General features: G+C 54.5%; 3 protein-coding genes across 4 annotated transcripts; 1 reads left to right on the top strand and 2 right to left on the bottom strand.

The window, feature by feature from the left end:
- The first annotated feature begins 82 nt into the window (after positions 1-82).
- Positions 83-15771, top strand: GYS1 (glycogen synthase 1). 2 transcript variants are annotated; one of them, XM_059151358.1, is made up of 16 exons: positions 83-422; positions 1955-2041; positions 4062-4253; positions 5194-5379; positions 5598-5742; positions 6606-6723; positions 7016-7136; positions 7418-7524; positions 8873-8932; positions 9025-9103; positions 10985-11098; positions 11374-11500; positions 13282-13377; positions 13510-13673; positions 14030-14110; positions 14268-15771. In XM_059151358.1, exons 1-16 carry the CDS (start codon positions 363-365, stop codon positions 14589-14591), a joined length of 2061 nt encoding a protein of 686 aa, XP_059007341.1. In that variant the 5' UTR covers positions 83-362; the 3' UTR covers positions 14592-15771. The 2 variants fall into 2 exon arrangements, with proteins under 2 accessions (XP_059007341.1, XP_059007340.1); XM_059151357.1 differs by having other exon boundaries at positions 84-422; positions 1860-2041.
- Positions 15772-17345: 1574 nt separating this feature from the next.
- On the bottom strand, positions 17346-18796 carry FTL (ferritin light chain). Its single transcript, XM_059151378.1, has 4 exons — positions 18461-18796; positions 18163-18309; positions 17765-17890; positions 17346-17653 (listed from the first exon to the last, which is right to left on the bottom strand). Exons 1-4 carry the CDS (start codon positions 18560-18562, stop codon positions 17501-17503), a joined length of 528 nt encoding a protein of 175 aa, XP_059007361.1. The 5' UTR covers positions 18563-18796; the 3' UTR covers positions 17346-17500.
- Positions 18797-21540: 2744 nt separating this feature from the next.
- On the bottom strand, positions 21541-25223 carry BAX (BCL2 associated X, apoptosis regulator). The gene is made up of 6 exons (XM_059151377.1): positions 25100-25223; positions 24473-24524; positions 24236-24382; positions 23701-23836; positions 22114-22218; positions 21541-21722 (listed from the first exon to the last, which is right to left on the bottom strand). Exons 1-6 carry the CDS (start codon positions 25131-25133, stop codon positions 21618-21620), a joined length of 579 nt encoding a protein of 192 aa, XP_059007360.1. The 5' UTR covers positions 25134-25223; the 3' UTR covers positions 21541-21617.
- Between the last annotated feature and the right edge of the window lie 317 nt (positions 25224-25540).

Below are 25540 nucleotides of genomic sequence, written 5' to 3' on the forward strand. Positions count from 1 at the left end.
GGAGACGCGGAAGCCCCCTCCCCTAGACACGGGCCAATGGCTCTGGCCCGGGGGCAGGCCCCGCCTCCTCGCGGCCGCAAGATTTCACTGCAGGGGCCCCATCAGCCTCAGTGACGCTGCGGCCGCCTCCTGCCTAGGGCAGTGAGCTCCCGGGCGGGGGTGCGGTCGTGCAATAGGAAGCCGAGGGCGTTGCAATCTTCCCGTTGGGCAGCAGCTACCTGGCCCCGCGCCCTGCCCTTTGCATTCCCCAGACACCTCTGGAGCCCCCACCTGTGGCCCCTGGAGCCCCCTTCACGCGTCAGCCATGCCTCTAAGTCGCACTTTGTCCATGTCCTCCCTGCCAGGACTGGAAGATTGGGAAGATGAATTCGACCTGGAGAACACAGTGCTCTTCGAGGTGGCCTGGGAGGTGGCCAACAAGGGTGAGCACGCCAGGCGGTGGGTCGCGGACGAGGAGGGCAGTCGGGGATGGGGGCTGAAACTCTTGAGTAATAGGGGAACAAGACTACATGGCATGACTCTTGGGTTCTGGAGCCTATGACTCCTGTGCCCTTGGGGAGAGGCTGGGATATGTCTTCTGGACCCTGGCGGGGTAGGGATGTGCCGCCTCACTGTTAAAACGAAAGGGTCCTAGGGAAGAGGGGGCTAAAATGAAAGATTCCTAGATCCTGGAGGGAAATTTCTGAGGGACCAGAGATCTGGGTCCTGAACAGGGAAGGAGATGGGCGCGGGGGGGGGGGGGCGGGGTGCTGGTTGGCGCTTCCTAGTGCAAACCGGGGAAGTGGCTGGGTTTCAGACCCGCGTCCCAGGGGAGAGGAGTCTGGGGGTATAACTCTGGATTTGAGAGAGAGCCAACTGGCAGATAGGATGCAGGAGGCCTGGTGGCACTTGAGAGTAAAGATGAGAGGGGCTACAGACTCTAATTATTAGGTTTTAGGGTGGGAGAGAGTTGGGGTCTGAATGCCTAGGCTCTGAAGGGAGGGGAGGGTGTGAGGTGTAGGGTGTGAGTAGAGGAGCCTGGGGCCTCAGACACATGCGTACTGGAATGAGGGAAGGCTGGGAAGTCCTTAGTTGGTCAGGGGCTGGGCCCAAGGATGGGAGTGGCTGGGGGCCTACATTTCTGCGGGGCCTGAAGTTCTGAGTTTGGAAAACCAGCTGGGCTGGAGGGAGCTAGGGTTTGGCTTTGTCCCGTCTTGGGAGAGAATGGGACCTGGTCTTACACCATGGCAGGCAGCCCTCAAACTGGGAGCCATGTATCACCAGGGCCCAGGCTCCCGCAGTTAAGGAGCCCAAGAGCCCAGACTCTTGGGTCTGGAGTGGTCATGGGACGCGCAGGGCCCTGCATGTGTGCCCTCAGTTGGGGAGAGAAGACTGGGGGACAGGTCAGCAGAGCCCCTGGGGGGCACGGAATGACAATTCAGCCTTCTTTTAGGCAACTGTGGGAATCTGAAGAGGGTCATGAAGAGAGAGTCTCCCCTGCTGTGACCTAGAGCCTGACTTGAGAATTTAAATCCAGTTCCTGTAAGCTGGGAACTTGGGAACCTGGGTCTTGCTAATCCTTGTCAGCTCCTGTCATCCTTGGGACCCCAGCACCTAATTACCTCAGGACCCAAGAGCCCGGGTCCCTAGCCCTTTCCTGTCTGACTCAGAAGTATAGCCTGAGCCCTGTTCTCCCTTCAGCCCGGGAGTACTGCCCTCGAACTCCTATCACATTCTCTCTGACTCAGAAATATGGGCTTCTAGTCCCTTCCTCCCTCTAAACCTCTAAGGAAGTCCAGGGCCCCAGCACGTCCCATGCCCCCACCCCAGGTCCCAGACTTGTGGACCTCGGCTGGGTCTTCACACACTTGGGCCCACAGTGGGTGGCATCTACACGGTGCTGCAGACGAAGGCGAAGGTGACGGGGGACGAGTGGGGTGACAACTACTACCTGGTGGGACCTTACACGGAGCAGGGCGTGAGGACCCAGGTGGAGCTGCTTGACCCCCCAACCCTGGCCCTGAAGAGGACACTGGACTCCATGAACAGCAAGGGCTGCAAGGTAGGACATGGCCTGGCTAAGGGTAGGGAGGTGGGCACCCAGAGTTAGGGCAGTCACCGTGGATGGTGAAGGGATGGCTGGGGAGGGAGGATCGCCCCTGATGGGGGGAGAGAGAGGCATGGACAGAAACAAGGATGACCCAGTACTTTCTCAGGCAGACATAAAGGAAGGAAGGTTAACAGACACTCAGACAGATGCAGGATGCTGTGAAATGGGTCGGTGAGCTCCAAGCTATAAGACATTGGTGAATGGACAGACAGACAGCAGGTACAAGATAGACTGAGAGACAGTTCCTAGAGGCCAAGATCATCAGACCCACAGAGAGAAAAAGAGCTAGGTAGAAAGACAGCTGGCCAGGCAGAACCCAGGGCAGGTGGGCATGGGGTGAGGCAGGAGGGCCAGAGTAGGGGAGCCTGAAGTTCAAAGTCACGTTCTCTACCCTCTGCCTCCGTGACCTTGGCTAATAAACATGGTAATAGCACCTACCTTGTACAGTTTTGGGGAGGATACAGTAGTTAATAAAGTCTTCCGGCCAGTTCCTGGCTTTTGTGTTATGAGATACTGTGATCAAGGCGATCGTTGTCATCGTCTTTATTACTATAAACAGTTGAGCTTGCTATGAGGTGGAGAGGTGGACCAAGGGAGAGAGACTGAGCGTCCCAAAAGGTGGTGATAGCGCCAGGGGCTAGAGCAATAAGGAGAGAGAAGAAGAAAAACAGCCCGTGGACATTTCAGGGAGAAGGACTTGGAAGGGAGAAGAAGATGGAATACTAGCAAAGAGAAAAGAGAGCTAGGTGAGCAGACCCAGGGGGGTAGAGGCGGGGCAGCCAATACAGAGGGGCAAAGCCAGGAATTAAAGCTAGGAGGGGAGATCTCGTCCCAGCATCCCGGATGAGGACTGAAGAATGAGCACAGGGAGAGGGCCGCCGTCTGCAGAGATGCCCAAGACATAGCCGGTCTCAATCTCATGACAGGTTGGAGTGTGGGAGGGAAGAAGTACAGTGGTGCCTGCATTCATTCGCAGCCTCTGGCTTGGGGTGGGGTCTGGAGTCCAGTCAGGCCGGGCCGTGTCCCTAAGGAACCCTAGAACAGCCTAGCCATCCCCCATGGCAGCTGCTCCCCACGTGCTGGGGGCCTAAGAATAGCCCCCCCCCCATCCCAGTGAAAGGGCAGGCAACAGCTGGCAGGGGGAGGGGCAGGGCATCAGAGTCCGGCTCACCAGTCTGGGAAAAGCCAGGTTGGGGAGGTATCTGACTGCTTGCTGGCCTGCACAGGGCCATGGCAGCAGGCCCAGAACCTAGGCCGTCATCTCGGGAGGAAAAGCAGCCGCCGACCTGAGCAGCCTGGCAGGGGCAGAACAAAACTGATGGCATAGTTTGGAAACAAGGCAGTGGGTAGAAAAATGCAGCCCCTGGGGGAGGAAAGAGGGCACCTGATGTTAGAAAGGGCGGCTGGCAGAGTATGAAACAGGCCTCAGGGCAGAGTAAGGAGGCAGCAGGTGACAAGCTTAGGGTGACAGGCTCAGACGCCAGGCAGCGGGTGGAAGAAAGAGGGCGGGGAGGACAGGAAAAGAAGCATCCAGTGGAAGGAATTTGCAGCCGAAGGAAAAGATCACGGGAGAGAGCAATGTGAGGGGAGTCAAGAGAGAAGTGGCAGGGAACATGGAAACAAGGCAGCAGGTTGGAGACATAATAAAAGTGGAAAAACAAGGCAGTGGAGGCACAGAGGAAGGAGGTGTAAAATGCACGGTTGTAGGTAGAGAAAGATGGCAGTGGATAGGAGCAGGATAGTGGTTATAGAAACTAAGCAAGGGACAGGGTAAGTGTAACAGATGGAAAATCATGGTGGGAGTAACTAAGCACATAGAGAAATGAGGCAGCGGGTTAGAAATCAGCAGCAGATACAGAGACAGGGTGGAGGAGCTGCGGATGGGAGAGCCGCAGGTGCTGAGCCCAGTGACCTCTGGCCGCAGCCCTGAGCCTTCCCTTGACCCCTACCCCACCCCCCACCCCACCCCCAGGTGTACTTCGGTCGCTGGCTGATCGAGGGGAGCCCCCTGGTGGTGCTCCTGGATGTGGGGGCCTCAGCCTGGGCCCTGGAGCGCTGGAAGGGGGAGCTCTGGGACACCTGCAACATTGGGGTGCCCTGGTACGACCGGGAGGCCAACGATGCTGTCCTTTTTGGCTTCCTCACCACCTGGTTCCTGGGTGAGGTAGGTCCCATTTCCTGTCCCCAAGTCACTCCTTCTGACTCTGGCCCCAGACTACAATGGTCATCAGTCCTTGACCGGGGGGGGGGGGGGGGTGGCGGGGGGGGGGATTTTTTTGAGCTGTCAGCTTTAGGGGGTCCCGGTTGGGTCCCTCTGGAGGGTTTGTACCAGGGAATTCTGGGAGTTGTAGTTCTAGTCTGTTAGTGGCTGCACTTAGCTCTCAGATGGGACCCTGGATGTTTTGGGGGATCTCCAGCCTATATGAGAACCAGGAATGCTGGTTCTGACCCTGTTTTAGGTTTTTTTTTTTTTTTAAGATTTTTATTTATTTATTTGACACACAGACATCACAAGTAGGCAGAGAGGCAGTCAGAGAGAGGAGGAAGCAGGCTCCCCGCTGAGCAGAGAACCCAACTCGGGGCTTGATCCCAGGACCCCGGGACCATGACCTGAGCCGAAGGCAGAGGCTTTAACCCACTGAGCCACCCAGGCGCCACCCGTTTTAGGTTTTAAAAGGCTCCAGAAACTTCACTTCTCATGCCCCAGGGTAAAAAGTCTAGGAACTGGTTACTCCTAGGGCATTCTGGGATTCTGGGAGTTGTAGTCCTTTAGCCCATACTGGGTACAGTTCTACTCTTGACTGAGATAAAGAGTCCAGGAATTGCATCCAGGACTTGGGGCTGCTTTCCAATTCAGCCCTGCGGGGACTTAGAAGGTTGGCCACCCCCCACCCCAAACTCCCATCAGCCTTTGGGGATGGGGTCAGCTGGTCTGTCTCAAGGATTTATAGTTCCTTATTCTAGGGGGATGGCAGTGGGTGACCATCCATCCTGTGCAGGAGTGGTGATAGCTCTCCCCTGCTTCCTCGTCTACCTTGGGGGATTGTCAATTGCCTACACGACACATATGGAGACACAGTGGCCCCGTTCCTGTTGCCCCATAGTTCCTGGCCCAGAACGAGGAGAAGCCACATGTGGTTGCACACTTCCACGAGTGGCTGGCAGGCATCGGACTCTGCCTGTGCCGGGCCCGGCGGCTGCCTGTGGCGACAATCTTCACCACCCATGCCACGCTCCTGGGACGATACCTGTGTGCGGGTGCTGTGGACTTCTACAACAACCTGGAGAACGTGAGCTGGGACTGTGGCACAAGGGGGCTCCCAGTGTTTCAGGACGGCCCAGGGGGATCAAGGAGTCCAGGGGAACTCCTCTCTGGAGTCCAAGTCCTCAGCTCCAACCCCCCTCAGACCCAGGAGGAGTTCACCTTCTGGCCTCAACTACCCCAGAGTCTAGACCTTCAGTCTTCTCCCCAGTTCTTGTGCCCTGACTGCCCTCCCTTCCCATCTAGTTCAATGTGGACAAGGAAGCAGGTGAGAGGCAGATCTATCACCGCTACTGCATGGAGCGGGCAGCAGCCCACTGTGCCCACGTCTTTACTACTGTGTCCCAGATTACCGCCATCGAGGCTCAGCACCTACTCAAGAGGAAACCAGGTAGGGTATAGGCTGGGGTCCCTAGACATGAATGAGGTGGTCTGTGCTAAGGCCTGGACCAATTTTTCTTAACTGTAGAGAGCAAAGAACTACACCCCCCAGAGAACACTAAATTGGTGACCTGAATATGAAGCTGCCTCACCCAACGCCCTAGAGATTAATGGGAGGTGTTGTTTCTTTGACATGAATTTCAAAATGGTAAAGTTGTTTTATTGGCTAATGTAGATATTGGTCTTCTGACAGGGAAGGGGGTTTCACTGGGTTTGGATTTTGAGAATAGCAGTGTTGGGACCAGTTAATCTTCCTGAGTTATGGTACCCATTCTCAATGGGTGTATTGTGAGAACTACAATTCCCAGAAGGCACTAGGCTAGTCAACTCCTGAGCCTTCTGAAATTTTGCACCAGGAGCAGGTAGAGGTTATAATTTTTCATTGACATGCTTTAATTTCTACGAGGATAGGAAATGGTTGGGACCTTAAGAAAGGCTTGAAGGTTGAAGATATGTTCTGGAGAAGCAGGAATGGGGATGTTTAAATCATTCTCAGAGCAGGGTGGACTAGGGGCAACAAAATTACTACAACTCCCAGAGACCCCAAGGTGGATCATTTCTCTGTGGGGGCTTAGCCATTTGCAGGGGATTGCTGGGATTTGTAGTTGTGCTTGTGAACCTATGCAAGTATCTTTGGGCAAGAAGCCATCCCGAGTGGCAGGGCAGCTGGGTCACCAAGGGAGCTCCCAGAGGAGCTACTAAAGCAGAGACATTGTTCAGGAAAAGGAGTCTTTCCTTTGTTTATTCATTCAGCCAGCTGATCAGAATGAATAAATGAAGATCTAAAACGTGGACCTTCTCCCCTCACCCCAGATATTGTGACGCCCAATGGGCTGAATGTGAAGAAGTTCTCCGCCATGCATGAGTTCCAGAACCTCCATGCTCAGAGCAAGGCTCGGATCCAGGAGTTTGTGCGGGGCCATTTTTATGGGTATGTGGACCAGATACCCAGGTCTTGAGAGAGGAGAGGGTTGGGAGCCCATGTCCTGAGTGTACAGCTGGCGGATCAGCCTCTTGAGCTCCTGAGCTCCAGAACAGTGGCTAAGTATTGAGGGATTGACCCCCATCCAAGCAGAGGAGAACCACAATTCTCAGGAATCCGCATGATGCCTCTGTTCTGACTAAGAGGCTCTTTGCCGCTGTAGCTGCTGGGGTTTGTAGTTTTAAGGTCAGGGCTAGAGGGTCCCCACCTTTGGCTTCACCCTGCCTTGTGGCTTTTTTAGGCACCTGGACTTCAACTTGGACAAGACCTTGTATTTCTTTATTGCTGGCCGCTATGAATTCTCTAATAAGGGGGCCGACATCTTCCTAGAGGCCTTGGCCCGACTCAACTATCTGCTCAGAGTAAGGCCTGGGCTGTGTGTGAGGACACGGAAAGAGGACGAGGAAATCAGGACATAACTGGGTGGGGGGATGGGAGAAACCCATGTATGGAGGGGAAGTGTCAAGACCCAGAGGGCAGACTGGAGTCCCCTTGGGGATGGTAACTTCAGTTTCCTGGACAGGAAGGGGCATGGTGGGGCCAGAGTGGTCTTGATGGGGTAGGTAAAGGATAGGTGGCCTCAGCCTTCTCCCAGGTGATCCTGATCCCCTTCCCCTACCCCCATGTTTTTTACTCTGCCCAGGTGAATGGCAGCGAGCAGACAGTGGTCGCCTTCTTCATCATGCCGGCTCGGACCAACAATTTCAACGTGGAAACCCTCAAGGGCCAGGCTGTGCGCAAGCAGCTCTGGTCAGCAGCCCTGGGCCCAGGAGCCTTGCTGTTCCCACTCCCAATTTTGTGCTTCAGGAAGCTCAGTTTTGTTCTTTGGAGCACGAGCAGCTCACCTCACCAGTTCTTAGGAAAGCCACTTGCTTGAGAGGCCCCCAGTTCAGGGCCAGTAAGGAGTTTGAGGGAGGACGAGTGTGACCACACAACCAGGGCTCTGGCAAGGTCCCCCTTGTGCCACTGCCCTTTGCTGGCCTTGTGACTTTAGGCAAATAATTCTGCCTCTCCCAGCCTCAGTTTCCTGAAGTGCAAAACCCATTCATCGGCCATCAGATATTCGTTGCACACCTACCACGTACCAGGCACTGTTCCAGGCCCTGGGGACACAGCTTGGAGGAGAAAGAGAAGAATATGAAAGATACAAATGACTGTCCTCGCCACCAAGCTCACATTCTAGAAAGTTTGATAGAAAGTGCTCTGGGGTACCTGGCTGGCTCAGTCACTAGAGCATGTGACTCGATCTTGGGGTTGTGAGTTCAAACCCCATTTGAGGTATAGAGATAACTTAAAATCTTTCAAAAAGAAAAGTGGGAGTAAAAAAAAAGTACTCTGGCAAGAAAATAAAGCAGGACTGGAATATGAGACAGCACACGGAGTTGTCAGGACAGGCCACACTGACAAAGTGCCATTGGGTAGAGACCAATAGGAAATGAGGGAGGGAGTCCTGCGTGTGTTTGGGGAATAGCATTTCAGGCAGAGGAACAGCAGATGCAAAGGCCCTGTGGTGTATTTGAGAAACCACAAGGAGACCAGTGGCGCTGGAGCAGTGTGCTATAGGGAGATAGGGTAGGAAATGAGGCCTGAGCTATGAGAGGATTAGGAGCTGAGGAATGTCGATGAGGCTGTAAGGTGTCACTAATTGCTAGCTTCCCTTGTGTACCTCAGGTTTCCTCTCTCAGAACATAATTTTCCCACTTTATAAAAATGGGGCTTAGCATTACCACTGCCTGGACTAGTGCAAGTCCTAAAAATAGCTGACATTTCTGGAAGGCTCACCATGTGCCAGGCACTGTGCACTTTTTGTCATGAGTTCATCAAGTTTTCACTGCAAACCTATGAGGTTGGTTCTATTTTTATCCCCATCTGAGTCACTAAAGTCAGAGAGGGAAGGCCACCTGTCCCTGGCCACACAGCTGATGCAAGGCACAAGGGATTCAAGCCATCCAGGGCCCGTTTCCCAGCCCCACATCCTCCAGCTCAGAATCCCCAGGGCCTCTCTGCTCAGACCTCGGTTTTGCAGCTGCCCCAGGGACCTAACAACATACAGCAGCTGATGTGTGTGCATGTGACGCTGTGGCTTTGCTCCTTCCAGGGATACGGCCAACACCGTGAAAGAGAAGTTTGGAAGGAAGCTTTACGAATCCTTGCTGGTGTGAGTGCCCCACCCCCAGCCCTGCATCCTCTGGGCTCTCAACTGCCCTCCTTAGCCCTGATTCCCAGATGCATGCGCTGCTCACCTTGCAGGGGGAGCCTCCCAGACATGAACAAGATGCTGGACAAGGAGGACTTCACCATGATGAAGAGAGCCATCTTTGCCACGCAGGTACGGTTGGGACCCCTCAACCCAGAGCTGGCAGCCCTGTTGGGGGAATCCATTCTCAAGTCCATTGAAGGTGGGAGCTAACTGGTAGGGCTTCAGTTTACTGAGGGCAGCCTGTTTTCCCGGGGCTTACTCTGCTACAGTTCTGGGATTTGAAGTTTTCTTTCTTTCTTTTTATTTATTTATTTTATTTTATTTTATTTTATTTATTTACTTGACAGAGAGAGAGATCACAAGTAGGCAGAGAGGCGGGCAGAGAGAGAGGGGGAAGCAGGCTCCCTGCCGAACAGCGAGCCTGATGTGGGGCTTGATCCCAGGACCCTGAGATCATGACCTGAGCCGAAGGCAGAGGTTTAACCCACTGAGCCACCCAGATGCCCCTCTTCCTTCTTTCCATCCTTCTTTCCTTTCTTTCTTTCTCTCTCTCTCCTTTTTTTTTGGGGGGGGGGGTTGTTTTGTTTTTTTTGTTTGTTTGTTTGTTTGTTTTGGTTTTGTATTTTGTTTTGCTTTCTTTTTTTGAGTTTTACTTTCTTTGAGTCCCTGGGGTCAAAGGATAAGCCAACCCAGCCACAGAAGGAGAACTACAAGTTCCTGCCGTCCCCGGGTCTTGGGGACTCCAGTGGCATACCCATTAGAGCCCGATAGTCCGCTAAAATGCTTGTCATTACTGGGAGAACACTGAAAGCTCTCAGCACCCCCTGCTTTTCTCATCCCACTGGCTGTGTCTTTGTCCCCAGAAGTGCCTGGGAGTTCTTTCTTCTTTAGATTCCTGAGCTTAATGCAATTAGGCAAATGTGAAACAGTAGTAGAAGGTACCAGGAATGAGAACTACAACTCCCAGCAGCCCCTTCTTCATGGAGTCTTCCCTAGCCCCAGAGGCTTTGGGGAGGTAGAGTTCTTTTCTTCTCTGGAGTCAAGAATCTTTGGTACCTGCGCTCAGGGTTGGTGAACCATTTTCTGGGGAATGAAAACCTAGGTAAGCCAAAATACGGTGTCATGTGCTTTTGGCCAGACTACAGTTTCCAATAGTCCTAAGGCAGTTGGCCTCCCTGAGGATGTATATGCCATGGGGCTGCTGGGAGTCGTAGTTTCTTGCAGCCCCTGGACGACAACTGAAGGTGAGTAGAACTTTTCATGAGATGGAAGAGAGACCCATAACTATCTGTCCCAGCACCCCATGGAAGTTCCTCGCTCTGGCCTCTCCCAGTGACTCTGGAATTGTGGTTTTTCTGGGCCTCGGTTGGGAGTGGGGATGGAGGGAAGTACAGGATAGAGAGTAAAGAGAACTTGGAGAGAAAGTGAGCCAGATTTTCACAACAAAACTACAACAAAAGGTGCCTGGATGCCTCAGTCAGTTGCGGGTGTCTTGATTCCAGCTCAGGTCATGATCTCAGGGTTGTGAGATCGAGCCCTGCGTCCGGCTCTGTGGTGGGCATGGAGCCTGCTTGAGACACACACTCTCTCCCTCTTTCTCTCTCTCAAAACAAACAAAACCAAAACAAAAAACCCCTGCAACTTTCAGCAGCCCCTGGAGCTTGCTACCATATTGGCAAAGTCTTGGGAGTTTGGGTTTCTTTGGGTTTCTTTTGATGACAGTGCAGGACAGAGTAACTACAACTCCCAGAGTCCGTGAGGTGTGTGAACGCTGACTTCGCCCCAAAGGCAGCTGGTAGTTTTAGTTTATTTCCAGCCCATGGTGATTAAAGGGAAAAGCAGACCTTTGCAGATAGGGCCAGATAGGAAATCTACGACTCCTCATTCCTTGGCCTTGTGGTTCTCACAGCCTGGCGGGAACTGTGGTCTCCCCAGGGTCAGCATGGCTCGTAGGGAACTCGGGAGCCCCCGTCCCTTCTCTGACCCCCATCCCACTTGTGGCCCCTGCAGCGGCAGTCTTTCCCCCCCGTGTGCACCCACAACATGCTGGACGACTCCTCGGACCCTATCCTGACCACCATCCGCCGAATCGGGCTCTTCAATAGTAGTGCCGACAGGGTCAAGGTAAGGGCAACGGTCAGGGTGGGTTAAGCATGGTGGGGTGGGGCGGGGGGAGGGGAGCCTGGGCCTCCCATTCCCCCTTTCCCCTAGTTTGTCCAAGGATTGCTGTATTTAGAAAGGACCTTAGCTCTTTAAGCAGACACACTTAGATTCAGAGCTTTGTCATCCCACTGACTTGTGTGACTTTAGACAAGTTTTTCACTCTCCGGGCCACTCCAGCATCCCAGGAAGCAGCCAAATAAGGCGTTTGGGCTGAGCTCTTCTTTTCTCGCTGGTAGGTGATTTTCCACCCAGAGTTCCTCTCCTCCACGAGCCCCCTGCTCCCCGTCGATTATGAGGAATTTGTCCGTGGCTGCCATCTTGGGGTCTTCCCCTCCTACTATGAGCCTTGGGGCTACACGCCGGGTGAGTGCGGCATGGTGGTGGGCTTCTGGTCTGATCAGGCATGAATGATGGAGGTACTTGCCCCATTCTGTGCAAAACAGGGACAATGGTAACAGTCTCTTAAGCTACAGAATGTGTTTTGGGGACACGGTAGCTCATGTGATATGTAATTAGAGGTCACACATGATTTCCTCACATTGGCTGATGTTTGGCCCCCCAGAAAGCAACAGCTGAATGCATAGTTCACCCATGGAATGTGGTCAGGGCTCTCCCTGAGAGAGGAAGAGGCCCTGACTCCAGGGCCGGTCCGCTTCACCTTCCACTTTGAGGTAGGGGTTGGCTCCGTTTAGAGACATGGTGTTTTTTTTGTTTTTTTGTTTTTTTAAGATTATTTATTTATTTATTTGACAGACAGAGATCACAAGTAGGCAGAGAGGCAGGCGGGGGGGTGGGGGAAGCAGGCTCCCCACCAAGCAGAGAGCCCGATGCGGGGCTCAATCCCAGGACCCTGGGATCATGACCTGAGCTGAAAGCAGAAGCTTTAACACCCTGAGCCACCCAGGAACCCCTAGAGACACGGTCTTGAACTTAGACCTTATTTGCAGTTCTCCCTCACTTCTGGACATTCTGGTGTAGCCCCAAACTCAACCCTGCCTCGTAACTTTTCAATCAAGCTACCTTTATGTTTTTCAAGCTAAGGAAATAATCACATTTGCTGTAGTATTTCTTAATTTATGAGTAATTTAACAAATCTCTCAAACCATGCTTGCATGAGAATTAGGATGATGATTTTACTAGCTTTATTTCTGTCGTGGTTTCAGTGATGCTGAGGTTTTGTGTGCTTGGCCCCAACCCTGTTTTTCCCCATAAGCCCTGTTACCTCTGGAGCCTGTGTTTGCAGGTTATGTGGGTTTTTAGGAACACTTATATTTGAATTATAACAAACTGCTTGAAGCATTTCTCAGGCTTATTTAGGGTATCAAACGAGGCAGTAGTGAGAGCCCTTCTCTTACCTTCTATCAAAATAGACTGAAGCTGGGGCACCTGGATGGCTGAGTCGGGTACGTGACCGACTTGGTTTCATCTCCAGCCCTGATCGCAGGGTCGTGAGATCAAGCCTGGCACCAGGCTTTGCACCTAGTGCACAGTCTGTGTGGGACTCTTTCTCCCTCTTCCACTATCCCTCACCACTGCAGCCCCCTAAGTAAATATATAAATTTTAAACAAAAAAAATACAAAACAGACCAGGGGCACTTGGGTGGCTCAGTGGGTTAAAGCTCTGCCTTCGGCTCAGGTCATAATCCCAGGGTCCTGGGATCTAGCCTGGCCTTGGACTCTGCTCGGCAGGGAGCCTGCTTCCCTTCCTCTCTCTCTGTCCGCCTCTCTGCCTGCTTATGATCTCTGTCTGTCAAATAAATAAATAAAATCTTAAGAAAAAAAAAAAAAAACAGACCAAAGGTATGATTAACCAGCATACTCTGGGAAGAGAAACTATCTTCCAGGTTGTGTGGATTAAGTAAAATGGTAGACATTGGCACAGAGTCCGTACTTAATAGTTCAGCATCCTATTGCCTGACTCTAGACTCTTCGTCATCCTGAAGCCTTGGGAGAAGTGAATTTCCTTTTCCTAGCCTCCTAGCTTCCCCTTTGAGACACTATGAGAGTCTAATGGACAGCCTGGTTTTGTAGGCTCAGTGATTTGCTCAAGGTGTCAGTAGAGGGCGCTGTTGGGGCTTTATTGCGATGTAAGAAGCTGCAAAGGCAAAAGCTAAGTGGCCCGCCCTTCTCACGCCTTCCTGCAGCTGAGTGCACGGTTATGGGCATCCCCAGTATCTCCACCAACCTCTCCGGCTTCGGCTGCTTCATGGAGGAACACATTGCAGACCCCTCAGCTTACGGTCGGTGCCCAGGAAGGGGTGGGCTCCTGGGTCCCCGGGGGAGGAGGCGGCGGCGTCCTGGCGCCGGAGAGTCCCTGGAAGAATGAAAGTTTCCTTAGTCTGATTTCTGAGCCCCTGTCCTGGCCTCCACAGGCATCTACATTCTGGACCGGCGGTTCCGCAGTCTGGATGATTCCTGCTCGCAGCTCACCTCCTTCCTCTACAGCTTCTGCCAGCAGAGCCGGCGGCAGCGCATCATCCAGCGAAACCGCACGGAGCGCCTCTCAGACCTTCTGGACTGGAAATACCTAGGCCGGGTAGGACTCCCTCCCATGTCCTCTGCTGGTAAATCGGCCGTTTCTGGCCCGGGGTCTGATTCCTCAGCCTCCAAGGCTGGTGCGGAAGACAGCAGCTTTCCACTTGTAAACAGCCGCGGTCCCTTTAAGAAATTAACCAGCTTTTGCAGGTAGACCGCAGTGTGGCGAAAGAGGTAACTATCTATTTAGGGAGTGGAGCCAGAAAGATGGATGATTGGCGCAGGGGCCGTCTGGAAGGCGCCGGGGTGTGCTCATCAGCATAAGGAGCGTGGTTGGGGTCCGCCCCCTTCTACCTCTGCCGGGGGGCGGGGTCTGACTCCCGTCCCCTGACACCCGGTCCCGTTCTTTTCCCCAAGTACTATATGTCTGCACGCCACATGGCGCTGGCCAAGGCCTTTCCAGAGCATTTCACCTATGAGCCCCACGAGGCTGATGCGGTGAGTGGACTCTGATCTCTGATGGGCTTGGAGCTAGAGGGCTGGGGTAGGGGCGCGTCTGGAGTGGGAAGGGCCAGGCGGGGGCCGGGGGGTGAGGGGACGACCGTAGGGGCCTCTGCTCACTCTCGAGTTTGTGCCCACACACCCCGGAACGCAGGCTCAGGGCTACCGCTACCCACGGCCGGCCTCGGTGCCACCATCGCCCTCACTGTCGCGACACTCGAGCCCGCACCAGAGTGAGGACGAGGACGAGCCCCGGGACGGGCTGCCGGATGTAGACGGGGAGCGCTACGACGAGGACGAGGAGGCAGCCAAGGACCGGCGCAACATCCGCGCCCCTGATTGGCCGCGCCGCGCCTCCTGCGCCTCTTCCACCAGTGGGAGCAAGCGCAGCTCCGTGGACACAGCGCCCTCCAGCTCGCTCAGCACTCCCAGCGAGCCCCTCAGCCCTGCCAGCTCCCTGGGCGAGGAGCGCAACTAAGTCCCGTGCCCCACATTCTCGGTCCATCCTGCAGCCCTTGTCTAGAGGGTGGACGAGGCCAGAATGGCGCTGTTCCTAGACCCCACTCCAGATCCCTAATCCTCTTGGGGGTCCACAGCCCTGCCCCCTCCGCCATACACTCCAGCCCTTCTAGCTCTGCTCTTGGAATCCCCAACACTCCAGAATCCACAACGCCGTGCCTTTCCTGGGTTCCAGAATGCATACTTTGTGCCCTGGAATCCTTCGGACCTGGCCTGGGGGCCAGGGGCCAGGAACCTGCCATTTCCCTGCAGTGGTGCAGGAGGTTCTAGGAAACCTGGTCTGTTGCCTTCCAGGCGGGGGCTCCTAGAGCCCTTTTTATAGCCCACAGGCTATGCCATGCTCAGACCTGGCCTGAGGGCCAGCAGGCTCTGGAAACCTTGTGGTTTCCCTGCTAATGGGACAATCAAGTCCAAAGCTGGGGCACTTTCAGGGACTTAACTGAACGCAGAACGTCCTCCATTTCAACTCCAGGACTCAGGCTCCAGACCAGGGCTCTCCCCTGTTTACTCTGATCTGGCCCTTCCTGGGGTGTTTGGCTCTGCCTGGAGGGCCCTTCCACCCCTGGTGTTCTCTTTCTCCCTCCTTTGGCCAATGGGGGGTGGTGGTGGTGGTGGTGGTGCAGAACCACTTGGCTTCTCATTCCTGTTGGAGAATATGCAGTCTTGGTCTAGATGCTTTTCTGGCCATTTCTGAACCAGAACGTCCTTTGGTTCCCTGAGTCTGATCTCTCCTCCCTATGTTGAGATTCCTGTTCCCTCCAGGGACTCCCCCTGCAGAGGACCTGACTGTCTTGGACCTGACTGTCTTCCCCTGCCACAAGCCCCAAGCCCTAGGCCCACCACGAAACCACTGGGTTCTAGGTCTTGGCTACTGAATCCAGAACCTTACCACTGTGCCGCTTCCTGGTCCCTTTCCCCTGGTCTAGAACTGAACCCACTAGGTTCTAGAACTTTTCATATTTACCTCGAGGCTCTTCCATCCTTAAACTGCCCTGCCCCCAGCTTTGGTGAAAGGGAGGGGCCCCTCTGTGTGTGCTGTGCTGTGTCTGATCCACTCAGTTTGCAGTTGGGAGGGGGAAGGGAGAAAGGGGTGTGATTGATGTGTGTCCAGAGATGAAAAATACATCTATATTTAAGAATCTCAGGATTGGTCCACTGTGAGGGCTTGCTGGGCCTTGCTCCTGGCCCCTCACTCCCCTTGGCTTCTCTACTTCTTTACCTCCTGTATTCTTCCCCCTCTCCTCTGCCTACCCTGGAGTCCCTGATAGCCTGATGTCTCCGAGCGACTTGGATTGCTGTTCTCGATTCTAGTTTTGTTTCAAGGGAAGGCGCACCCCTGTTTAGTTGGGACTTGCAAGCAGGCAAAAGAGTGGGCTCGGCCTCTTTGGCAGAAAGGGGCTTTGTCACCTGAAAACAAAACAAAACCTTAAGCCACAGCTGGGTGAGGCTATTTAAATTTAAATGAACCAGATTCCTCAGTAGCTCTAGATATAAGCAAACGACCAATAGCCACTTGTAGCCACATGAAGCTTATAGGTACACAACTAACAGCGCAAATACAGAATATTTATTTTCTTAAGATGTTATTTGAGAAAGCGCATGAGGGGGAGGGGCAGAGGGTGAAGCAGACTCCCTGTTGAGCGGGAAGCCAGCAGCGGGGACTGGACCCCAGGACCCTGGGACCATGGCCTGAGCAGTGGGCAGAAGCTTAACTGGCTGAGCCCCGGGAATATTTTCATCATTGCAAAAAGTTCTATTGGACAACACTAGCTTAGAACATGTTTCGAGGACACTGGCCTCTGGACTTTAGCCCTACTGTGTGTCCTGAATAGCTATTTTCCAGGGAACCTTTTTTTTTTTTTTTTTAAAGATTTTGACAGAGACACAGCAAGAGAGGGAACACAAGCAGGGGGAGAGGGAGAAGCAGTCAGCCTGATGCAAGGCTCGAGCTCAGGAACCTGGGACCATGAGCTGAGCTGAAGGTAGATGCTTAACTGAGCCACCCAGGCGCCTCTTCTTTTCAGTTCTAGTCTAGAGTGCGTCCCCCCGAACCAGTAATGTTTCAGAGGAATAGAAAACTGGATTTGCATGTGTGACCATCCCCGTTAACTGTTGGTGATGGACACACCTCCCCTCCAGAACCCTGAGTGGCCACCAAAGTTCCTGGGTGTCCAGGAACCACTTCCTCCTAGATTCTTTGACCAAAACCAGAGGGTGCAGGGGGTCAGAGTTCAGTTTCATAGTCTGGGCCCAGCAGCTGCCTGCTAACCCTTCAGTTCCCATTTGGAGAACCTAGTTCCCAAGTTTCACATCCTGTTTCTGTGCTGCGTCCCAAACCCCTAGCTCAGCGTCTCTTATCACACGCTCTTGCTTTACAAAGTTACTCATCAGAGCCCATTTCTGGTTACAGTTTGTTATTTCTAACAGTGCCTGCTTCCAGCCACCAAGCTAGGTCCTACTGGACTCTCCTTGGGAGTTTCGTCTCCGCCTTGCAAGGGGGCAGCTGAACAGCCTGGCCCAGCAGGGAATCTGCTACTCCACCCCACCCCACTCCTAAATTAAGACTAAAGGTTTAGAGAACCCCAGAGATCGTCTGCGGGGCCAATACCTGTCTCCCCGCCAGGGCAGTCCAGCTGTAAGCCTTGTGGAAGTGAATCCCCCGCCTCAGTTCCCACACCATACACACAAACGCAACACCAACACAACCCAAAGCGCCAACTGCTGCAAAAAGCTTTATTGTTTCCATTTGGTCCAGGGCTTGGGAGAGGGCTCCAGGGTGGTTACAAAGCTGCCTCTGGCTGCAGGGAGAGGGTGAGGCACGGATGTCAGCGAGGCCCCCTCAAAGGATGCTGCTGGTCTCCGGAGCTCCTAGTCGTGCTTGAGGGTGAGCCTCTCGAAGAGATACTCGCCCAGCCCAGCCTGGGGGCCGGCCAGCCTGCGGAGGTTCGTCAGGTGGTCGCCCATCTTCTTGATGAGCTTCACCTCCTCGTCCAGGAAGTGGTTCTCCAGGAAGTCACAGAGCTGAGCGACAGGAGACCACATTGCCACTTACCCATCGACAGTGTGACAGATGGGGAAACCCGGCTCAAAGGGAAATGTGCCCAATTAAATGCGGCTGAAGGGGATACTTACATGGGGGTCTGTGCGGGCAGAACCCAGGGCGTGCAGATCCAGAAGAGCCTGGTTCAGGCTCTTCTCCAGAACCAGGGCAGCTTCCATGGCGTCCAGGGTTTTCCCCCACTCATCTTGGGACGGCTTCTGTAGAGAGGGCAGAGCGCTCAGGACTAGCTACATCGTCCGCTAAAACGTCTAAGAGCTTGCATCTATCACCTCCAGGCTCCTACAACCACCCGTCTCAGGAGACCCCGTTGCAGTGTCTTCGGGGAAGGGCGCGAGCCTCCATTTTGCGCCGCACAAGAGTGAACACAATCGTCCAGATGCCCGCGCGGGGCCTACAGCGCTACAATCAAGGCGCTCGGCGCGCGCAAGGGCTACTGGGACATGTAGTCCGCTGCCCACACACTATTTACCTGGACGTCCTGGAAGAGGGCGCGGCCGCCGCGCTGGTTTTGCATCTTCAAGAGACGCTCGGCACCCTCGCGCTTCTCCTCAGCCAACTCGCGGAAGAAGTGCCCCACACCTTCCAGAGCCACATCGTCACGGTCGAAATAGAAGCCCTGCGGGAAGGGAGGCGCGAAAAGTGGTTAGCGGGAAGAAAGGCCGGCCAGAAGCCCGGACTCCACCCTCCGACTACCCTACGGGACAAAGGCAGCCAGCGCGTGCGCACTTGGGGGAAACTTGGACTGGGGGCGTCCTAGGGACCCTCACCAGAGAGAGGTAGGTGTAGGAGGCCCGCAGATGCATGTTGACCAGACGGTTGACGGCGGCCTCCACCTCGGTGGAATAATTCTGACGAATCTGGGAGCTCATGGTTGATTGAAGATCAGGAGGTAAGCCCGAAATTGGCTGTGGGCTGGTCCCGGAGGCAGCGGGCGGCCAAGAAGATGGCTCCCAAAGGTGCGACTGGAAAAGAGGTTGGAGGGTGGTCGTTGGCTGGTTGCAGGGGCGTCCCTGGGTCTGTTCCGTCCAAACACTGTTGAAGCAAGAGACAGATCCGCAGGACCGCCGGGCGCACTGCGAGAGGCTGTGGCCAAGGCGGCTTCTTTTATAGCGCGCGGGCCCTGGGAGGTGGGGCGTTCAGGGAAAGCGATCGGCCAATCCGCGGTGCTGGGAGGCGGAGCTTGGGACCCCTATTGACCAATCTGAGCTGATAGCAATCCCAGGCCCCCCGCCCAGAAGTGGGGAAGTCACGCGCCAGTAGCGCGAGGCTGTTGTGAAATGGGGAAGCGGAGGTGGGGGTGGGTTGCGGGGTTCAAGGGTCCTGGGGCTGATTCTGGGACCTCAGGGAATTGTGGGGATCTCCCTGGTAGGTGAAAGGTTAGTGGGGACACTGGGAGCCCTGGAAAATTATGACTTTGGGGTTTTGGGGGTATCTCAGGAAAGTAGGTTGGATTCTGGGTTGTCTCTTAGTGCATGGACCTTTCTGGCGCCCTGTAAGTTTCTCAGAGGTGCGGAGACCTCCAGATGACTGGGGTTTGCTCTGGAAGATAAGGGGTCCCTGGATCATTAAGAAGTTTGGAAGGCAGTGCGGTGAGGTATTTCTGCAATCTTTGGGATCTGATAGATCGATTGAAAGGGGGGACCTGGAGCCCTGGGGTTCACTCAAAGATTGGGAATTTCTGTAGCACTCAAGTTCACGATGAAGTCCTTATTTTCTGGAATCTTCCCCTGGGAGAGGGGTGGTGGTGGTGTGTGTCTTTAGACTCATGAAGTGATCTTCAAGATTAAAAGGAACAGTTCTAGAGCCATGGGGGTCCTCCTGTGCCCCCCCCCCCCATAGGGGACAGGGATATTTCTGGAAGCCTTCTAGCGGCTTTTCTAAGTGGTAGGTCTTTGGAGCCTTTGAAAGATTGGGGCATTTGGAATACCCTGGGGCTATTTCAGGGGCATGTTGTTTTTCTGGAAGCTGCCACATGTAGGGTGAAATGACACTCAAGCTTTACGGTCTCTCTGAGGCTACTTTGCTACTTTTCCTGGACACTATTCTGAGGGCAGCGAGACTTGGAATTCTCTTTGGCTCTGAAGCAGTCTCTGTCTTGCCTTAACACATGCTTCTCGAAGGTCTCAAAGAGAAGCCCTGGGTCCTGGGGAAACAAGGTCTAGGGACCTGTGGATGGGATGGGTCTCTAACCAGTGTACATTTTTTTAAGTCTATCAGTTGCGGGCTGGTGTCTTGGAAGCAAAGCTGGCTCAAACCAGGACCCTGCCCTCAAGAAACTCCCCATATCCTAGAGGGGGGAAAGGGGACAGACAGGAACTTGACCCTGTTTTCAGTGCCCTAAGGGGTAGCCAGCAGGTTGGGCAGGGGAGCTGAAGCCCCTGAGGCCTGCTTTGCAGGTGGTGGGGGGGACCCCAAACAGCCCAGGCAGAGGGGGTGTTTCCTGACCTAGGGGATGCTGGACCAGGCTGTTATCTGGGGTCGTCAAGGGGTGCCTGGGCCAGTGGCCAGGGAAGCAGCAGTGCTGAGTCATGCTGAACTCAGCGGGAAGGGTCTCGGGCAGAGGCGGGGTGGGGCCACTGACTGACCTCATGTCCGCGGCAGACTGCAAAGCGGCTGGGACCCTGAGAACTAGGCCTGGCTGGGAACCAGGTCTGGCCCACTCTCCCAAGAGGCGAGTGTGCTTGGTCTCCGAATCTTACAGTCTTTTTAGCTGCCTTGATGTTTTTCCTGGGCTCCTGCCTGTGGTCATAGTGTCCCCTCTTTATGGGCAGTTGACTCAGTCTCCCCTCATAGCTGTCTCATCCTACAGCTCTCCCCTGACCTGGTGTCTCTGGGCAGTCTCTGGGGGAGGGGCAGTTGCCCCAGGCACACAGTCACAATGGGGCCTGAGTTACTCATTCACCAAATTTCATACCTCAGCCTAAAGACCTTTAGCCTCCAGCAGGCCCCCACCTGCCGTGAGCTGGCTTCAGAAGTGCTCACTGGTGGAGGGAGAGGAAGTGGGGAGACAAAGATGATCTGAAGGACTGAGATCTTGAGGGTGGGGTGAGGGGTAGATCATTGGAGGGGGGAAAACAAGAGGCCCAGAGAGACAGAGGGAAGACCGAGAGATTGGAGAAGAGACCCACGCAGAAGGTACAACAGACCCTATGACCAAGTGATCTTTATCTCTGGTATCTTTTTCCGTGTCTAATCTGCAAGGCAGCTTTCCGGTGTCTTCATGAGGGCCAGCTCTCCTGGAGGGCCCCACCCAGGTACTGGGCCAGCCTGTCCCCTTGGAGCACACAGCACAGGTGCAGGCCTTGTCCTCTCTCTCAGAACCTGATTCCAGCATTCCAACCAGTTAGCTTCTCCACAGGGCTCTAGAGCCCTCTCCTGGTCCAGTAAGTCCTCCTCCCAAGGTCTCTCCACCGACCCCCCCCACCCCCGCCCCAATTCTCCACCTCAGTTAAGCGCAACTTCCTCCCATCCATATGGCAGAAGCTTCCATGCCCTAGTTCTCCAGGGCCTCTTCTCTTTTCCTAAAGCCTCAGGCTCCACTGCCTGGCTTGGCCTTGCCCACTGCTGCCTCCAGCACAATACCTCAGGCTTCCACACAAGTGATCTTCAATTCCCTCAGGACCCCAAGCTGCTGGAGGCAGAGCTGAGACTAACTCATCACTAACCCAGAGGGCACCAGGCTCCTTCAAAGAAGGTTTGTCAGCACACAGGTCTCCTTAGACAGCCAGCAAGTGGGCTCAGTGATTCAGACTCCGAAGTGTGGTCTGAAAGAGGTTTATTGCCCCCCCAAGACCACTCCTCCCCGTGCCCCCCACCCCAATAATTACAAAAGTAAGAAAAATGCCCATGACCCCCAATCCCACCCCTCCCGGAAAAATGCCATAATTTATGCAGAAAAGACACAGTCCAAGGCAGCTGGTGGCCTCAGCCCATCTTTTTCCAGATGGTGAGTGATGCAGTGAGCACTCCAGCCACAAAGATGGTCACTGTCTGCCACGTGGGTGTCCCAAAGTAGGAGAGGAGGCCGTCCTGTGGACAGGGACATCAGTCACTTCAGCAGCCAGCACATAGGAATCAGGGAGGGAGGTGGTCATAGGGCATGAGTGGGGGGGGCAAAACCCTAAGATGAATGGATAATGGGGTCAAAGGATCATCAAAAAACTAGAGGGAAGCCATAGGAAGCGGAGGCACCAGGAAGGACAGAAGGTACTGGTGGGGTCAGAGGTCACTGAGAGGTCAGAGGTCATAGGGAGGTCAGGGATCACCAACAGGTCAGTGGATACCAGACAAATTAGAGGAGTTGTTCAGACCTGTGAGGAAAGGCATTACAGACCCCGTTTGATGACCCAGAGTCAGAGAGAGCAACACTAGTGGGCTTGGGAAGACCTGAGGAGTGGGGGAGGGGGTTAGGGGGCCTCACCCAACCACCCTGGTCCTGGATCCAGCCCAGCAGTCGCTCTCGAAGGAAGTCCAGTGTCCAGCCCATGATGGTCCTGATCAGCTCGGGCACCTTGGTACACAGGGCCTACAGGAAGTAGGGTGGGCCTTAGGGACTGAGCCTTGTCCCCACTGTCTGGGGACAATGGCCCCAAGCCTCCTTTCTCACCTCTGCCTCCCCTCGTACCCTGCTGCAGTCTACTTCCACTCCTACTCAGAATGAGCCTCCTGAATTGTCAACTGGATCTTGTTATCAGTTGCCTGTTCACATACCTTCCGTGGCTTCCCAGGCAGTAAAGACCAAAAGGCCTCTCTCAGCCCACATGGCCCTGTATGAAGGCTCTGACCTGACTGCATTCCAATTTTCCACTTCTTTTCTGTGTGTCATTTACCTTCTCCCGGATCTTCGTTCCCACCAACTCTTCCCTGCCTCAGGACCTTTGCACATGCTGATTCTTCTATCTAAATAGGCTTCAACCAAGCAAATTTTTACTCCTCCCTCAAAGCTCTCATGTTAGGTCTAATGTCACTTCTCTAGAGAGAGCTTTCCTGACCTTCAAACTAGGTAGGACCAGACATACCTGCCAATGACTTTCCATCTCCCTGAACTTTCCCCTTCCCACCCTTTATGTATCTGGCTGCTTCCTCCCTATTGTCCCCAATACCTTAGCTCCATCAACATTTTGAACGCTCTCTCCCTCACCTCCAACATTCAAGCCCTACCAGCTGAATCTGGCAAACACATTAAGAAATCTACTCCCCACCTCCACTGCTACCAGTGGATGCCAGGTCAGTCAGTCATCAACCAGAATTACTACAGGTACCCCCCTCACAGCTTTCCAGTTTTTACCTCATACTCTCTTCTACCCAAAACAGCCCCCCAAAATTGTTGGGCTTCCACTCCCGATATATCTTGAAGTTAAAAGGATTTCACAGTGAACAGCCATATGCCTGCAGCTGAGATTGTACAATTACCATTTTGCTTGCTAGAACAATCCTTGAAATTTACAAATCAGGTCACCTCACTCTCCTGTTTCAAAACCAGCCAGTCACTCCCCTTTTGCTTACAGCAAAGTTAACATATTTAACATCGACTATGGGGGCCCTCACAAGACCCCTTCAAGTCTTCCCTCAATGCATCAGCCCCTTGGCCTGCCTCACACGACCTTTGCACTTGCTGTGGCCCCAGGATGCCTCCCCCGCCCCTGATCTTCTTAGATCACCACAACTTTGGTTTTAATGTCACTCGCTCTTAGAATGTTCCAACCACTTTGCATTACATCATCCTCGCTTACTTCTTTTGGCCCCATTGGACAATGTGAGCTCCAAGAGAGCAGGGACCTAGCCTGTTCTGTTTGGCACTGCATCTCGGGTGCCGAGTACAGGTCAGGCACATAGTAGGCCCAAGAAATGTTTGCTCCATGAATAAATGAAGGTGCAAACAACCAGCCCTTAGCTCTCTCCATTCCCTCTGGTAAACGGGCTTCCCAGGGCTTGTTGCCCTCAGAACCCCCAGGTCCTCCCAGGTCTGAGCGGAGCTTCCCGGGGCTCATGCCCTGCAGCCGCCCACCTTGAGCACCAGTTTGCTGGCAAAGTAGAAGAGGGCAACGACCCGACCCCAGTTGAAGTTGCCATCAGAAAACATTTCAGCTGCCACTCGGAAAAAGACCTCGCGGGGGGAGTCTGTGTCCACAGCTGCGATCATCCTGCAGGGAAGAAGGAAAGCCAGAGCTGGGGAGAAAAGATCAGGCATAGTGTAGAGACCCTGACATCCACCTTGTACCAAAGACAAAGACACTGAGGCTCAAGCCAAGCTAATGTGAAAAAGAAGGGGCCAACATGGGGGAAAGGAATGAGACAGACACTTAGGACTGTGGGGAAAATGACTGAGGGAGGGTTTCAATATTCTGAAGGAGGGAATGGCTGAGTGTCCAGGGTGCTAGAAGGTGTGGGGAGGGGACCTGGACCCCTGGGTCTAAGAGAATAGGAGGCTGCCGGTCTGAACTCCAGACTCCTAGGAGAAGGGGGGCCTGAGAGCCAGGACTCCAGGGTTCTGAGGGAGAAGAGGACCAGTGGCTGGACTCCTGGGGCCCCCGGGGCCACACCTCTGTAACTCCATGTTACTGTCCAGTTCATCTCCGATGCGCTTGAGACACTCGCTCAGCTTCTTGGTGGATGCATCCTGTGGCGCCTGCTCAAGGGCCAGCTCGGGTGTCTCTCCCCCCATTCGCCCTGCTCGATCTTGGATGAAACTAGAGTGGGAATGGAGTTTGGGGGGTGCAAAATCAGAATGGGGCATCACTCCTCAAATCCGCTCAGCAATAATCACACCTCAAACTCACCCCTGAAGCAAAAGGGCCCCTGTCTTCATGATCTGCTCAGAGCTGGTGGGCCCTAGAGGAGAAAGGAGGGAAGAGGTGCCTGGACTGTTGGATTCTAGGGGATCCAGGGACTAGGGTAGCTCATGATCTCTGAGGGAGGACAACACTAGGAGGTCCTGCACTTCTGGGTTCCTAGTAGATACAGTACTTAGGGGCCCGGACAACTGAGTCCCTGATGGAGAAAAAGGCAGGGAGCCTAGGCCTGTATCCTACGTTCTTCCGGTGGAGGCGGCTGAGGGAACGCTTCATGCATCCAGACCCCTGGCCTGAAGGGGCAGAGGAGAAACCCGCCCCTCCCACCAGGAAGTGGTGCCGGCGACAAGCCCGGGCCTGCCCCAGGGGCTTGGATTTTGGGGTCTCCAGCTTCTCGGGAGTCCGAGAGCACCAGGCAGGAAGGAATCGGGGCACAGAGGCCAGAGAGCCGGGAACCCCCGGGAAGGGAGGGGGTTGGAAGCTGGCAGCGCCCGATCCGGGAGTTTCTGCCCCGGAGTGCTTGGAGATCGCACGGCCCCAGACCGGCAGGAGGGATCGTGGGGCCAGCCAGCGAGGGGGCTTGCCCTCCTCCCGCCCGTCTGCCTCCTGCCTCACCCCCGCCTCTGGGTTGCTCCCCGGACCCGTCCATCACCGCCGCTCCCGCCGCCGCCTCTCGCCGGGTCCGCCCGGGCGGCCGCAGCACGCCCCTGGTCACGTGACCGCCCCGCTGAGCGTGCCTCTTCACGTGATCGCCCCGCAAAATGGCGGCCACGCGCTGTCGCCCCGCAGGCCCGTCCGATCACGTGAACACACCGGCCTCACCTGCTGGGGGAACCTCTGGCCCCGATCACGTGACCGTGAAATCCGCACTTCCCTGTAGGAACTGCCGGTGGCGCTCTTCTACCGGCTGCCTGTTCCTAGGCAGCTGTGAACTTTCATTCATTCCTCTGTGCAGTATTTTTGGAAGTTTCAGGTGGGATCTGAGCTCTCGCCAGAACAGAAGGAACACGGAAGGCCAAAGTTATCATCCTCTGAAGCAGGACGTTTCAGATGATT

Source organism: Mustela lutreola, chromosome 16, assembly GCF_030435805.1.
Source record: "Mustela lutreola isolate mMusLut2 chromosome 16, mMusLut2.pri, whole genome shotgun sequence".
NCBI classification, from domain to species: Eukaryota; Metazoa; Chordata; class Mammalia; order Carnivora; family Mustelidae; genus Mustela; species Mustela lutreola.

Excerpts from the sequence above, each read along its gene's own strand:
- GYS1 (XM_059151357.1), top strand. The coding sequence starts at position 305 with ATGCCTCTAAGTCGCACTTTGTCCATGTCCTCCCTGCCAGGACTGGAA. Across the intron at positions 2,042-4,061 it reads TGAACAGCAAGGGCTGCAAG|GTGTACTTCGGTCGCTGGCT; the intron begins GTAGGACATGGC and ends CCCCACCCCCAG. Across the intron at positions 11,099-11,373 it reads GTAGTGCCGACAGGGTCAAG|GTGATTTTCCACCCAGAGTT; the intron begins GTAAGGGCAACG and ends TCTCGCTGGTAG.
- FTL (XM_059151378.1), bottom strand. The coding sequence starts at position 18,562 with ATGAGCTCCCAGATTCGTCAGAATTATTCCACCGAGGTGGAGGCCGCC. Across the intron at positions 17,891-18,162 it reads CCCTCTTCCAGGACGTCCAG|AAGCCGTCCCAAGATGAGTG; the intron begins GTAAATAGTGTG and ends CCCTCTCTACAG. Across the intron at positions 17,654-17,764 it reads CTGCCCGCACAGACCCCCAT|CTCTGTGACTTCCTGGAGAA; the intron begins GTAAGTATCCCC and ends CCTGTCGCTCAG.
- BAX (XM_059151377.1), bottom strand. The coding sequence starts at position 25,133 with ATGGACGGGTCCGGGGAGCAACCCAGAGGCGGGG. Across the intron at positions 24,525-25,099 it reads GGAGCAACCCAGAGGCGGGG|GGCCCACCAGCTCTGAGCAG; the intron begins GTGAGGCAGGAG and ends TTTCTCCTCTAG. Across the intron at positions 21,723-22,113 it reads TCCAGGACCAGGGTGGTTGG|GACGGCCTCCTCTCCTACTT; the intron begins GTGAGGCCCCCT and ends CCCTGTCCACAG.